The sequence below is a fragment of the Anomaloglossus baeobatrachus genome, chromosome 3, assembly GCF_048569485.1.
Source record: "Anomaloglossus baeobatrachus isolate aAnoBae1 chromosome 3, aAnoBae1.hap1, whole genome shotgun sequence".
NCBI classification, from domain to species: Eukaryota; Metazoa; Chordata; class Amphibia; order Anura; family Aromobatidae; genus Anomaloglossus; species Anomaloglossus baeobatrachus.
The window spans coordinates 473,241,383-473,255,363 of NC_134355.1; the positions used below are offsets into that span (position 1 = coordinate 473,241,383).

General features: G+C 48.8%; 1 protein-coding gene across 2 annotated transcripts in view; it reads right to left on the reverse strand.

Moving 5' to 3' along the window:
- Positions 1-13,981, reverse strand: part of PIK3CA (phosphatidylinositol-4,5-bisphosphate 3-kinase catalytic subunit alpha) — a 136,906-nt gene that overhangs the window by 103,703 nt on the left and 19,222 nt on the right. For both annotated transcript variants that reach the window (XM_075340608.1, XM_075340606.1), the window contains exons 4-8: positions 13,671-13,921; positions 13,258-13,503; positions 13,082-13,167; positions 11,412-11,517; positions 3,172-3,324 (exon numbers count right to left, since the gene is read on the reverse strand). In XM_075340608.1, coding sequence (XP_075196723.1) covers positions 3,172-3,324; positions 11,412-11,517; positions 13,082-13,167; positions 13,258-13,503; positions 13,671-13,921 — 842 coding nt within the window. The remainder of the gene's footprint in view (positions 1-3,171; positions 3,325-11,411; positions 11,518-13,081; positions 13,168-13,257; positions 13,504-13,670; positions 13,922-13,981) is intronic.

The window sequence follows — 13,981 nt, forward strand, 5'->3', positions numbered from 1 at the left end:
GAGAGCCTGCTCTGTGTGCTCCCGAGGGAGAGCCCGCTGGAGACACCCGGCCGTGTGCTCTTTTCCTGATCCCTGCAACCGGTGAAGCATGTGCCCGGATTACCTGAGAAGGATCCTCCATAGGGGTATTCTCAGGCTGCGTTCCGTCCAGGGACCCAGAAGGGTGTGGAGGACGACATTGCATAGCCAGCACCAGCTTCTGTGACAGTTTTTCCATGGATGGATTTCCATGGATTGGGACAGAAACTGTGCCCATTCCGGTGGGCTGGGAGCCCTAGGCTCTGGGCTGACGATTGCGGCGGTGATGGCAGGGGGGGTCTTGGAGGGCTATAGGGGCACAGAACTCACAGAGAGAAGAGGTGTGTTTACGTGGTAGCTCAACGTGGCAGGTAGTGCAGGCTGAATAATAGACTATGTGAGCCTTAGCCCTCTTAGTGCCTTTTGAATACTGCATGTTCCTGATAGGAGTATGCTAGGAGGGGGAGCAATGCTCAGCAGAGCTACAGTGAGCAGCACCTTGCCAGAATCAGCCAATGGCTGGAGATCTTCCCACGCTTGCCTGGGGTGGGGGCTTAGTGCTAAAAAAGCGCGAAGAAGTAGTCAGCCCTGGGCTTTGGAAAATCGGTGTCTATGGAACCCGTCGCCCAGCCCAGGATCCAGCGTCGCCGGAGGGGGTACGTGTATGGTAGTGGAAGATCGGTCCCAAAAGGAAACCATCGCCCTCAAAAAATAACAAAACCTTGAAAGGAAGTGCCTCCTATAGACACTAAGCTAAAACTGAGACTGCCTTGCCCGGTCAGGGGGTGTATACTGCAGAGGAGGAGCTATGCTTTTGCATCTTAGTGTCCTCCTATGGATGGGCAGCATAACACCCATGGTCCTGTGTCCCCCAATGAGGCGTCAGAGAAATAATATAATATAAAATATAATATATAATATATATTACACACACACACACACACACACACGTGTGTGTATATATTACACACACACACACACACACACACACACACACACACATTTTAAATATCTAGTACTGCAGAAAACAAGTTTCCTCTATTAAATCATATTTACTCTTTTCTTAGTTGTACATCTATTCACATCCAGTGCCTATATAATTGCCACTATATTCTGTAATTAGGCATTGATCCAGGGTGCTAGTCTGGTTTACGTATGCGGAGACGGGAAGGAATTTTTCCCATAATATAGAGCTATTATTGTTTGCACCATGGGGTTTTTGCCTTCCTCTTCTTCAACATGTGAGCTTATAAGCCAAACTTGGAGTTATGTTTACCTTAAACTTAAAAAAAAACAAACAAAAAAAAACAAACTATGAAACTATGAGAAATGTATTAGTTTGATCTCCTCTACTTCATAAAAAGTGTAAAAAGGTAGTAAAAAGTACCCAATGTGGGGGCACAATTTTATCTAAAGTGTCAATCCAGCACTATTATTCAATTTCCCCATCTTTATCTACCTGTATTGTATGGTTAGTGTATGTATTACAATACTTAGCTGACGTAGTCTGACTTACAGCATCATGTGACCGCAGTCGTGACCAGCCGACTCACACAGCATCTGTGTGGACCATTGGTTACTTTCCCAATGTAAACCCATCAGACTCCGAATGAGGCGGATGGAGTCACACTTTCGTGAGGATCCCATCACCTGGATTGACCACTCACTCTGACAGCAGTGTGTGGCTGCATAAAACATACAAGCAGCTGACCTGCTCCGGTCAGGAGAGATGCAATCCTCATGGAAATGTGCCCCCAGCCTAACAAACGATAGAACAATCGGCTGTGTAAGCCAGCAAGATAGAGCTGCCGTCACAAGAAGAAGGACAGAGCAACATGAGAAACAGTGGACGACAGCGACCAGTGAGTATATTAACAGACACACTGAACATCCATCACTGATAGCTAATGATTAATAAGAAATAAAATCCTCTGGAGTGGTACTTTACAAAGATCACCAGACTGGGGGGGTGCCCATTTTTTTTTTTTTTAAATTAAAAACAGAAGTTACTTACAAAAGAAAGAGACAGAGCACTGCCTAATGTTGCATGAAAAGGCCTAACTTGTCATTTGGTCACTGGCAGTAAACATAGCACTGGGTTAATGCAAAGAGATGGGTCTGAAAGCCAGGATAACACAGCCCTGAAGTTCTAGCAAAAGTCAGGTCCTTTTGGTGCACATCATGGAGTGTTCTGCACAGTTTCGTCACTAATGCATGTGTATAAAAATCATCAGTCTGGGGCTGCGAACTTTCATATTTAAATGGAAAAAAACAGCCCCAAACTGGTGATAGGTAATCAGTAAGATTGCAAAGGACCATAGCTTTGTTGGCAATTGGGCAAATTATGTTGGACAAAAGGATTATTAGGATGCTTCAGAAACTCTGGTTCACACTACACATCCATGGATGTTAATAAACCTCATTTACAAGCATAATACTCTCGTAAAATGGCCTTCCATTAAATTACAGCAACTATTTAGGTTTATCAAAGTAATGTAGTCTGACTTGAGGCATCCTGTTGTCTATATTTTGAATGGAGACGTTTATTTTCCCCCCTTTTCTGCACGTGGTACATAGCCCAGAAATCTCATTAGTTTCAGCATCTATCAAATTGTCCCTCCAGTGAGTAAAGAGAAACTCTAGCGCCACCTATTGGAAGTAGCAATCCTACGATGCAAAAGTGGCCTTTTAACAAGGCTTTTCATAAGACTTAGGATTTATACCAGATCAGAACCCCAATTTGCAGACATGGTGTTTCGGGGCGATTGACCCTCGTCAGTGCAAAGTACCCAGAAACAGACGAGGGGCAATCACCCCGAAACACCATGTCTGCAAACTGGAGTTCTGATCTGGAATAAATCCTAAGTCATATGAAAAGGCTTGTTAAAAAGCCACTTTTGACTTGTAGGATTGCTACTTCCAATAGGTGGCGCTAGAGTTTGTCTCCTTCCTCACTGGGGAGACTATTTGAATATTGTCAAGAAGGGCATTGCAGCTAGAAGTCCCCTCACTGGCAGCCAGGCTGTCAGGTCTCCGCAAGGAGAATAGTCTTCCCTGTCAGACTCTATCAAGGACATTTTTAGACTCTCACATGCAAAATGGTAGATAAACACAGTGCTCCACTGACTAACGATGGGATGATTATTTCAGTACCTTGTTTGGATTGGACCCTGTGACACCAATTGGATTGAGCAAGTCTTCAAGTCCATGAGGTACAGGCCACAAGTTCAATGCCATTTTCCCAGAGACTAATGTATCTGTGTAATCAAACAAGTTTATATTGCCCCATGCCAATGGGCAGTGTTCCTGTGGGGAGATGAAACATAAGCATTAGAATGGCAACGGTCACATCTATACGGGTAAGGATTGCTTACTTATCACTCTATTTGTGACCAAAAACCTGGTCAAGGTAAGTGACAGCTGCTTGGGAACTACAGGGTTCCAGGCTCCATACAGCACAGGCTCACTAATTTACAGCCACACAGGACTTAAGGTGTCATAGCACAAACATTTCTCACCTATCTACACAATAGATGATCATTTGATAAATTATATCTGGGGGCCAGGCTGGTGAGACTCCCACCAGGTGTCCTATGTGAATAGTCATAGTGAGCATGTGCAACCCCTGCTCTGAAGGTCCAGTCACACATAACGAGATTGTTACTACGTCACAGTTTCAAGATAGTTAAAACCGTTGGTGAGATGTCACACAGTCATTTTCCCAACGACTTTAGTAACGACGCAGCGAACTGTATAACGATCTCGTTGGGACCCTGTCACACAGCAGCTATGTAACGAATCCGACCTCGAATAGGGGCGTAGTGTTTGACGCTGTAAGCCACGTAGGCGTGCATAGGCGTTGCCTTTTCCACACCCCTCCGCTCCGATTGGTGGTCAATACTGCGCTCTGATTAGGCGGCCGGCCTAGAAGGAAACTTTGTATCGCTTCATCTTTTGTCCCTTTTTGAGCCTTGCTTTGAGGATAGAACCTGCAACTCCACCCGGATTCATTTGTATTTTGTTCCCGGTTGCTTGCTTGCTTTTCGGATCGAAGCTGCATCTGCACCCGGATTCATCCCTCCTTCGTTCCTGAGTGTTTGCTTACTGTTCTCAGCGCCAACCAATCGGTGCAGAGGGGGCGTGGAAAAGGTGACAACTACACGCCTACATGTCACACTTTAAGTTCTCATCTAGGTCGTTAACGAGATCGTTGGTAGGTGTCAAACATACAGATCCATCCTGCCCAGCAGGACTCCAACTAGCAAAAAAAAATGGCCCAGGACATTCAGCAACGACCAACGATCTCTCAGCAGGGGGCGGATCATTGGTACGTGTCAAACATAACGAGATCACTGGTGAAGTCGCTGTTTCGTCACAGAAACTGAAGAAGCAACGATGTCGTTAGCAATCTCGCTATGTGTGAAGTGGCCTTTACAGATTCTGAATAGAGAAGTGGTTATACAAGGGCTTTGGGAAGCCCATTCTACCAGCTGTCAGACCCCAGCAATCACACATTTATCACCTTTCCCATAGACAGTGGATATATGTGCTTATCAGACAAGCCTATCAGTCACAACTAGGTGAAGAGTTACAGATATCTGTCTATCCTTATTGGACAAACAAATCCTGTAAGGGTGCTTTCACACATCCGGATTTTTGCTCTGCGGCACAATACGGCGTTCTGCAGAAAAACCGCCACCGGCTTTTGAAACGCCGGTGGCGGTTTTTTTTGCATAGACTTACATTAGTGCGGTATTGTGCCGCATGGGCTTGCGTTCGGTCCGGTTTTGGCCGCATGCGGCAGATTTAGCCGATGCGGCGGCCGGGTGGAACGTCCCCTGCAACGTTTTTTGCTCCGGCAAAAAACACCGCATCGCGCCGCATCCGGCCGCTGCGGCGCATTTTTCAATGCATACCTATGTAGGCCGGATGCGGCGCGATGCGGAAAGAAGGGAATTTTGTTTACTTACCGTAAATTCCTTTTCTTCTAGCTCCAATTGGGAGACCCAGACAATTGGGTGTATAGGCTATGCCTCCGGAGGCCGCACAAAGTATTACACTAAAAGTGTAAAGCCCCTCCCCTTCTGCCTATACACCCCCCGTGCTCCCACGGGCTCCTCAGTTTTGGTGCAAAAGCAAGAAGGAGGAAAAAAATTATAAACTGGTTTAAAGTAAATTCAATCCGAAGGAATATCGGAGAACTGAAACCATTCAACATGAACAACATGTGTACACAAAAAAACAGGGGCGGGTGCTGGGTCTCCCAATTGGAGCTAGAAGAAAAGGAATTTACGGTAAGTAAACAAAATTCCCTTCTTCTTTGTCGCTCCATTGGGAGACCCAGACAATTGGGACGTCCAAAAGCAGTCCCTGGGTGGGTAAATTAATACCTCGTAATAGAGCCGTAAAACGGCCCCTTCCTACAGGTGGGCAACCGCCGCCTGAAGGACTCGTCTACCTAGGCTGGCATCCGCCGAAGCATAGGTATGCACCTGATAGTGTTTCGTGAAAGTGTGCAGGCTCGACCAGGTAGCCGCTTGACACAACTGCTGAGCCGTAGCCTGGTGCCTCAAAGCCCAGGACGCGCCCACGGCTCTGGTAGAATGGGCCTTCAGCCCTGAGGGAACCGGAAGCCCAGCAGAACGGTAAGCTTCGAGAATTGGCTCCTTGATCCACCGAGCCAGGGTTGATTTGGAAGCCTGTGACCCTTTACGCTGGCCAGCGACAAGGACAAAGAGTGCATCCGAGCGGCGCAGGGGCGCCGTACGAGAAATGTAGAATCTGAGTGCTCTCACCAGATCTAACAAGTGCAAATCCTTTTCACATTGGTGAACTGGATGAGGACAAAAAGAGGGTAAGGAGATATCCTGATTGAGATGAAAGGGGGATACCACCTTGGGGAGAAATTCCGGAACCGGACGCAAAACCACCTTGTCCTGGTGAAACACCAGGAAAGGGGCTTTGCACGACAACGCTGCTAGCTCAGACACTCTCCGAAGAGAGGTGACTGCTACTAGGAAAACCACTTTCTGCGAAAGGCGTGAGAGAGAAATATCCCTCATTTGCTCGAATGGTGGTTTCTGAAGAGCCATCAGCACCCTGTTCAGATCCCAGGGTTCTAACGGCCGCTTGTAAGGAGGAACGATGTGACAAACCCCCTGCAGGAACGTGCGTACCTGTGGAAGTCTGGCTAGGCGCTTCTGGAAAAACACAGAGCGCGCTGAGACTTGTCCCTTAAGGGAGCCGAGCGACAAACCCTTTTCCAGTCCAGATTGAAGGAAGGACAGAAAAGTGGGCAAGGCAAAAGGCCAGGGAGAAAAACCCTGAGCAGAGCACCATGACAGGAAAATTTTCCACGTCCTGTGGTAGATCTTGGCGGACGTTGGTTTCCTAGCCTGTCTCATAGTGGCAATGACCTCTTGAGATAATCCTGAAGACGCTAGGATCCAGGACTCAATGGCCACACAGTCAGGTTGAGGGCCGCAGAATTCAGATGGAAAAACGGCCCTTGAGACAGCAAGTCTGGTCGGTCTGGTAGTGCCCACGGTTGGCCGACCATGAGATGCCACAGATCCGGGTACCACGACCTCCTCGGCCAGTCTGGAGCGACGAGGATGACGCGGCGGCAGTCGGCCCTGATCTTGCGTAACACTCTGGGCAACAGTGCCAGCGGAGGAAACACATAAGGGAGCTGAAACTGCGACCAATCCTGAACTAAGGCGTCTGCCGCCATAGCTCTGGGATCTTGAGACCGTGCCATGAACGTCGGTACCTTGTTGTTGTGCCGGGACGCCATGAGGTCGACGTCCGGCACCCCCGAGCGGCAACAGATCTCCTGAAACACGTCCGGGTGAAGGGACCATTCCCCTGCGTCCATGCCCTGGCGACTGAGATAATCTGCTTCCCAGTTTTCCACGCCCGGGATGTGAACTGCAGAGATGGTGGAGGCCGTGGCTTCCACCCACATCAAGATCCGCCGGACTTCCTGGAAGGCTTGCCGACTGCGTGTCCCTCCTTGGTGGTTGATGTATGCCACCGCTGTGGAGTTGTCCGACTGAATTCGGATCTGCTTGCCTTCCAGCCACTGCTGGAACGCTTTCAGGGCAAGGTACACTGCCCGTATTTCCAGAACATTGATCTGAAGTGAGGACTCTTGCCGGGTCCACGTACCCTGAGCCCTGTGGTGGAGAAAAACCGCTCCCCACCCTGACAGACTCGCGTCCGTCGTGACCACCTCCCAGGATGGGGGTAGGAAGGATTTCCCCTTCGATAATGAAGTGGGAAGAAGCCACCACCGAAGGGAAGCTTTGGTCGCCTGAGAGAGAGAGAGACGTTCCTGTCGAGGGACGTCGGCTTCCTGTCCCATTTGCGAAGGATGTCCCATTGAAGAGGACGCAGGTGAAACTGCGCGAAAGGGACTGCCTCCATTGCTGCCACCATCTTCCCCAGGAAGTGCATGAGGCGCCTCAAGGGGTGTGCCTGACCTTGAAGGAGAGATTGTACCCCCTTCTGTAGCGACCGCTGCTTGATCAGCGGAAGCTTCACTATTGCTGAGAGGGTATGAAACTCCATGCCAAGATATGTCAGCGATTGGGCCGGTGTCAGATTTGACTTTGGAAAATTGATGATCCACCCGAAACTCTGGAGAGTCTCCAGAGTAGCGTCGAGGCTGTGTTGGCATGCCACCTGAGAAGGGGCCTTGATCAGGAGATCGTCCAAGTAAGGGATCACCGAGTGACCCTGAGAGTGGAGGACCGCTACTACAGTAGCCATAACCTTGGTGAAAACCCGTGGGGCTGTTGCCAGGCCGAACGGCAGTGCCACGAACTGCAGGTGTTCGTCTCCTATGGCGAAGCGCAAGAAGCGCTGGTGCTCTGGAGCAATCGGTACGTGGAGATAAGCATCTTTGATATCGATCGATGCAAGGAAATCTCCTTGGGACATTGAGGCGATGACGGAGCGGAGGGATTCCATCCGGAACCGCCTGGTCTTTACGTGTTTGTTGAGCAGTTTCAGGTCCAGGACAGGACGGAAAGACCCGTCCTTCTTTGGGACCACAAACAGGTTGGAGTAAAAACCGTGACCCTGTTGCTGAAGAGGAACAGGGACCACCACTCCTTCTGCCTTCAGAGTGCCCAGCGCCTGCAGAAGAGCCTCGGCTCGCTCGGGAGGCGGGGATGACCTGAAGAATCGAGTCGGGGGACGAGAGGTGAACTCTATCTTGTAACCGTGAGACAGAATGTCTCTCACCCAGCGGTCTTTTACCCGTGGCAGCCAGGTGTCGCAAAAGCGGGAGAGCCTGCCACCGACCGAGGATGCAGATTGCGGAGGCCGAAAGTCATGAGGAAGCCGCTTTGGTAGCGGCACCTCCGGTGGTCTTTTTAGGACGTGACTTAGACCGCCATGAATCAGAGTTCCTTTGATCTTTCTGAGGCCTTTTGGACGAGGGGAATTGGGACCTGCCCGCGCCCCGAAAGGACCGAAACCTCGACTGCCCCCTCCTCTGTTGGGGTATGTTCGGTTTGGGCTGGGGTAAGGATGTATCCTTTCCCTTGGATTGTTTGATGATTTCATCCAAACGCTCGCCAAACAATCGGTCGCCAGAAATTGGCAAACTAGTTAAGCGCTTTTTGGAAGCAGAATCTGCCTTCCATTCCCGTAGCCACAAGGCCCTGCGGAGTACCACCGAATTGGCGGATGCAACCGCCGTACGGCTCGCAGAGTCCAGGACAGCATTAATAGCGTAAGACGCCATTGCCGACGTCTGAGCGGTTATGGACGCCACCTGCGGCGGGGAAGTGCGTGTGGCTGCGTCGATTTGCGCTTGACCTGCTGATATAGCTTGTAGCGCCCATACGGCTGCGAATGCTGGGGCAAAAGAAGCGCCGATAGCTTCATAGATGGATTTCAACCAGAGCTCCATCTGCCTGTCAGTGGCATCTTTGAGTGAAGCCCCATCTTCCACTGCAAGTATGGATCTAGCCGCCAGTCTGGAGATTGGAGGATCCACCTTGGGACACTGAGTCCAACCTTTGACCACGTCAGGGGGAAAGGGATAACGTGTATCCTTAAGGCGCTTAGAAAAACGCTTATCTGGACAATCATGGTGATTCTGGACTGCCTCTCTGAAATCAGAGTGGTCCAGAAACATACTCTGTGTACGCTTGGGAAACCTGAAACGGAATTTCTCCTGCTGAGAAGCTGACTCCTCCACCGGAGGAGCTGAGGGAGAAATATCCAACATTCGATTGATGGACGCAATAAGATCGTTCACTATGGCGTCCCCGTCCGGAGTATCAAGATTGAGAGCGGCCTCAGGATCAGAATCCTGATCAGCTGTCTCCGCGTCATCAACCAGAGATTCCCCCCGCTGAGACCCTGAACAATATGATGATGTCGAGGGAATTTCCAAGCGAGCTCGCTTAATCGGTCTGGGGCTGGGGTCCGTGTCAGAGCCCCCAGCCTGGGATCTATGAGATACCCCGGGGGGACATTGTTGGTCCAACTGAGGGGGGCCAGGGAACAATGATTCAACAGAGTCCCTGTGCTGAGATACCGGTCTGGACTGCAAGGCTTCTAGTATCTTAGCCATAGTTTCAGAGAGTTTATCCGTAAAGACTGCAAACTCCGTCCCTGTCACCTGGAGAGTGTAAGCAGGTGGCTCCCCCTGGGCCCCTCTTAGCAGAGGCTCCGGCTGAGCAAGTGCAGTAGGGGCCGAGCAGTGCACACAATGAGGGTCAGTGGAACCTGCCGGTAGCGGCGTCGTACATGCGGCGCAGGCAGCATAGTAAGCCTGTGTTTTGGCACCCCTGCCTTTTGTGGGCGCCATGCTATTGTCTTCCCTGAGCAACACAATAGGGTATATAGCCAGAAAACAACTGTGCACTATACAGTGTAAAGTATATACCATAAACATATAATTACACTTCTGCACAATGGGGCTAGCACCACAGGTGCTGCTTACCACCCGCTTAAAGCGGTTGTGAGGCCACTAGAATCCCTGCCTGGGTCTCCCAGAATTTGTCCCCCTCTGCAGCGTCCGAGGAGCTGACAGGAATGGCTGCCGGCGTCCTGAGGAGAGGAGGGAGCCGTGGGCGTGACCCAGAAAGTGCGGGAACTGGTGCCCCACAGTGCACAGTGAGGGGGGTGGAGTATGCAAAGCATTCTCCAGCCCTCATTGCTGCTCGTCTGTACAGCGTCCCGCCCTTCCCCTGCTTGTCAGGGCTGTGGGCGGGAGGAAGAAAGACTAGGCCGCAAAAGCCGTGGACTCGAGTAATAAGCGCGGCCGCCGTAAAAGCGCGGCCGCGCGGAAGTCCCCGGCGCACTACAAGTCCCAGCCGCGCCTCAGTGCTGAACATGGTGGCGGCGGTCAGCGCGGTAGTCCCCCTACATAAACACACTCAGCGACGCTGAGTGTGTAATGGCACATTTAACCCGGTCAGCGCCGCGGTCCCCGGTGCACTAGCACACCCAGCAATGCTGGAGTGTTGCTGTGCTCGGTCCCCACGGGGACACAGAGTACCTCCAAGTAGCAGGGCCATGTCCCTGAACGATACCCGGCTCCTATCCAGCAGGCTCCCAGGAGTTGTGGATGAAGCACGGTCTCAGTGCCTGGAGACCGATAGGATCCCATTTCACCCAGAGCCCTAAGGGGGATGGGGAAGGAAAACAGCATGTGGGCTCCAGCCTCCGTACCCGCAATGGATACCTCAACCTTAATAACACCGCCGACAAGAGTGGGGTGAGAAGGGAGCATGCTGGGGGCCCTATATGGGCCCACTTTTCTTCCATCCGACATAGTCAGCAGCTGCTGCTGACCAATCTATGGAGCTGTGCGTGCATGTCTGCCTCCTTCGCACAAAGCATAAAAACTGAGGAGCCCGTGGGAGCATGGGGGGTGTATAGGCAGAAGGGGAGGGGCTTTACACTTTTAGTGTAATACTTTGTGCGGCCTCCGGAGGCATAGCCTATACACCCAATTGTCTGGGTCTCCCAATGGAGCGACAAAGAAAAAACGCATCTGGCCGCCGCATGCGTTTTTTTCCACTGCGCATGCTCAGTAGCATGCCGCAACCGGAAAAAACCGGACGGGCCGCATGTAAAAACTTATGCAAAGGATGCGTTGTTTTCGCCGCATCCGTTGCATAGTTTTCACAGCTGGATTGAGCCGCAGGGCTCAAACCGGATGTGTGAAAGTAGCCTAACTTTTTAGAAAGACTGCGGTAGGAAGAACGGCTGAGGATAGACATCCACAACTCCACTACAAACATGGGAAATGAGCAGAAAAGGTTCACGGGTAAAATGAGCATTCAACTGGTGTCAATACAACTGCAAACTACACACACAATGATAAAATACATGGATCAAAAGTGCCAGAATCCAGCAACACTTACTTCTTTAGCCCCTTTTCTGCCTTTTACTGAGCAGATGGAAAGACAAAGGCGAGCTGCCCTGGGTAAATCTGGGATGAACATATCATACAAAAGCCACTCATTCCACCTGGAAAAGGACGACATTTTTTAGATTGGAAGCAAACAAAAAAATATTTAACATGTGACCAGCAACATATAGCTTTTAAGACAAAACAATCACTGATCTCGGGGAGACCAGCCAGAGAAAACACTGCCGGCAGCCAATGAGGGCGCTCAACAGTGAAATCCTAGCTGAATTGCCCCCTGGGAAATATGCAAATCAAAAAAGTCCATGGAGCCTCTGTTGGGAGTCTCGACACAGAAACTAATTAGATATCCCTCCGGGAAGGACCTAGCCACGGAGTGGCTATTTTTAGGAAACCACCATATTAAGTGGCCCTTTTAGTCAATATCCAACTCTTTGACAAGTTTAAAAAGATATGACAAGGGAAATACCAAGGCCAGGTATCCATCCACAGACAGCTGTTTCGGGGTATTACGCCTCATCAGTGTGGAGTAGGATTCTGGCCAGGTGGGAGCAATCCTAGTAGACCAACAAGACAAAACAATCAATGATTTCGGGGAGACCAGCCATGGTGGTTTCCTAAAAAGAGCCACTCCTTGGCTAGGTCCTTCCCAAAGGGATATCTGGCTAGTTTCTGTGTTGAGACTCCTAACAGAGGCTCCACAGACTTATTTGATTTGCATATAGCTTTTAAAACAGACATTTATATAACAATCAACTGTACTGATACACACGCTGGCTAAGATTCTAAAAAAAAAATAAATTTAGAAACTTGATGCAATTTTATTAGTCTACTGACTGCAACAGCATCACTGCTCATTTATCAAGTGTTGTTCCTAAAATTATAAATAACTATGATGCAAATTACACCAGCACAACATAACCTAAGTTTCTATGCTAATCTGGAACTTTTGATATTTTTTCTAGCGGGCTAAAAACTCACTGGCCGGCAGTAGCCAACTACCTCCCTGATCTCTGCCAGCTCAGGATATTACTTTCCTGATTTCTTTGACCTCACATCAAAATCAGCCCTCTCTCTGCTGGTCCGTCTATGGCGCCATCACAGTCAACATCATGCTAATTGACAGCTGCCTCCCCACAGTTAGGAAGCTGGTCAATCAGTATGATATCGGCAGTGATACCCAATCAATAGAAGCAGAGGGAAACAAGGAAGCTGCTCTGTCGATGTGAGAGGAGGCAGGAGAATCACCAGCAGGAGCTATCGATGACCACTCTGAGCCAACAGAGCTTGTTGCAGAGTAAAGCAGGAAGGTAATTAGCCACTATCTGCCAGTAAATTCTTGGCTCCAAGTTCCTATACAAACCCCATGAAAGTCTCAATTAGTCACATTTTTACAGCTTCAGTGGACCAAACTACTCTGCTGTTATCACATCTTTCTTTTAGAGTATTTCATAACAAGGAAAACTACACCGTAATATACTGTTTTACTGAATGCAATTCAAAAGATCCTGTTCCTGATAGTCATAGAGGAAGATCCTTAAAAGGATGGCACAAATAGGCAAAATAAAATAAATAAATAAAAAACAAATTATGCAGGTATTACCCAAAGCTACATAAAAAAAAAAAAAAAAAAAACAAAAACCCACAACAAAAACAATCAATTACCTTGGATTTGAGCAGGGGACCCGCTGAGTGTTAACGTTGTCACACAATGGTTCAGCTCCATGAAACATACCAGTTCGAACATAGATCTAAAGCAATAGAGGTTTACACAAAAGATTAACGAGGCACAAACAATAAGCAAACAAGAAGCAAGAACATAACCAGAATGATAAATGTACCTTATCGATATCTCGAATGTTCACGTTGACATAGGTAGCACAGAGGATTCTTATTCGGAGAGTACTGTTGATCGCCCATAGAGATTTAGCAGAAGCTTCTCCATTCATGTAAGGTGTTGCTGTCGAAATTCTTCTTGAATATGATGGCATAGTGAAAGTGTCAACTGGGATCTGGTTGTATAGACTGTCCTTGGCCATCAACATTAAATTGGGCATCCGACCAAGCATAATGCAGCTTCTTATATACTGAAATATAATTAAAACACTATGTATACATTGGGTATAGTAAAAAATAGTGTCATTATTCAGAATACCCATTCTTTCCTAAAGTGGTAAAATCGCAAGCAAAATAATTGAATACTTGGTTCAAAACCTACAGCAATACACATGGGATTAGCCGGAAAAATCCTCACCTTATATTGACTCAGAGGATACTTTTCCAGCAAGTATTCGTCACATCCGCACACTTTTAATATATATTTCCCTTGGTACTCCAGGACACAAAGCTTGAGCTGTTCAGTGGACAGAAGCATACTCCGTGTCTTTTTCCTGATGGCTTCTGCTATTACATGTTCAGGCACACAATCATGGGTGATCTTTAAAGAATACTTCTGCTTCTCATTGTTAGGGGATACGATGACCCAAATAACCACAATTATATGCCCTGTAGGAATGAAGACGGCAATGGGATTAATAGAAAGGAAGATAACGTTACTCATAAGGA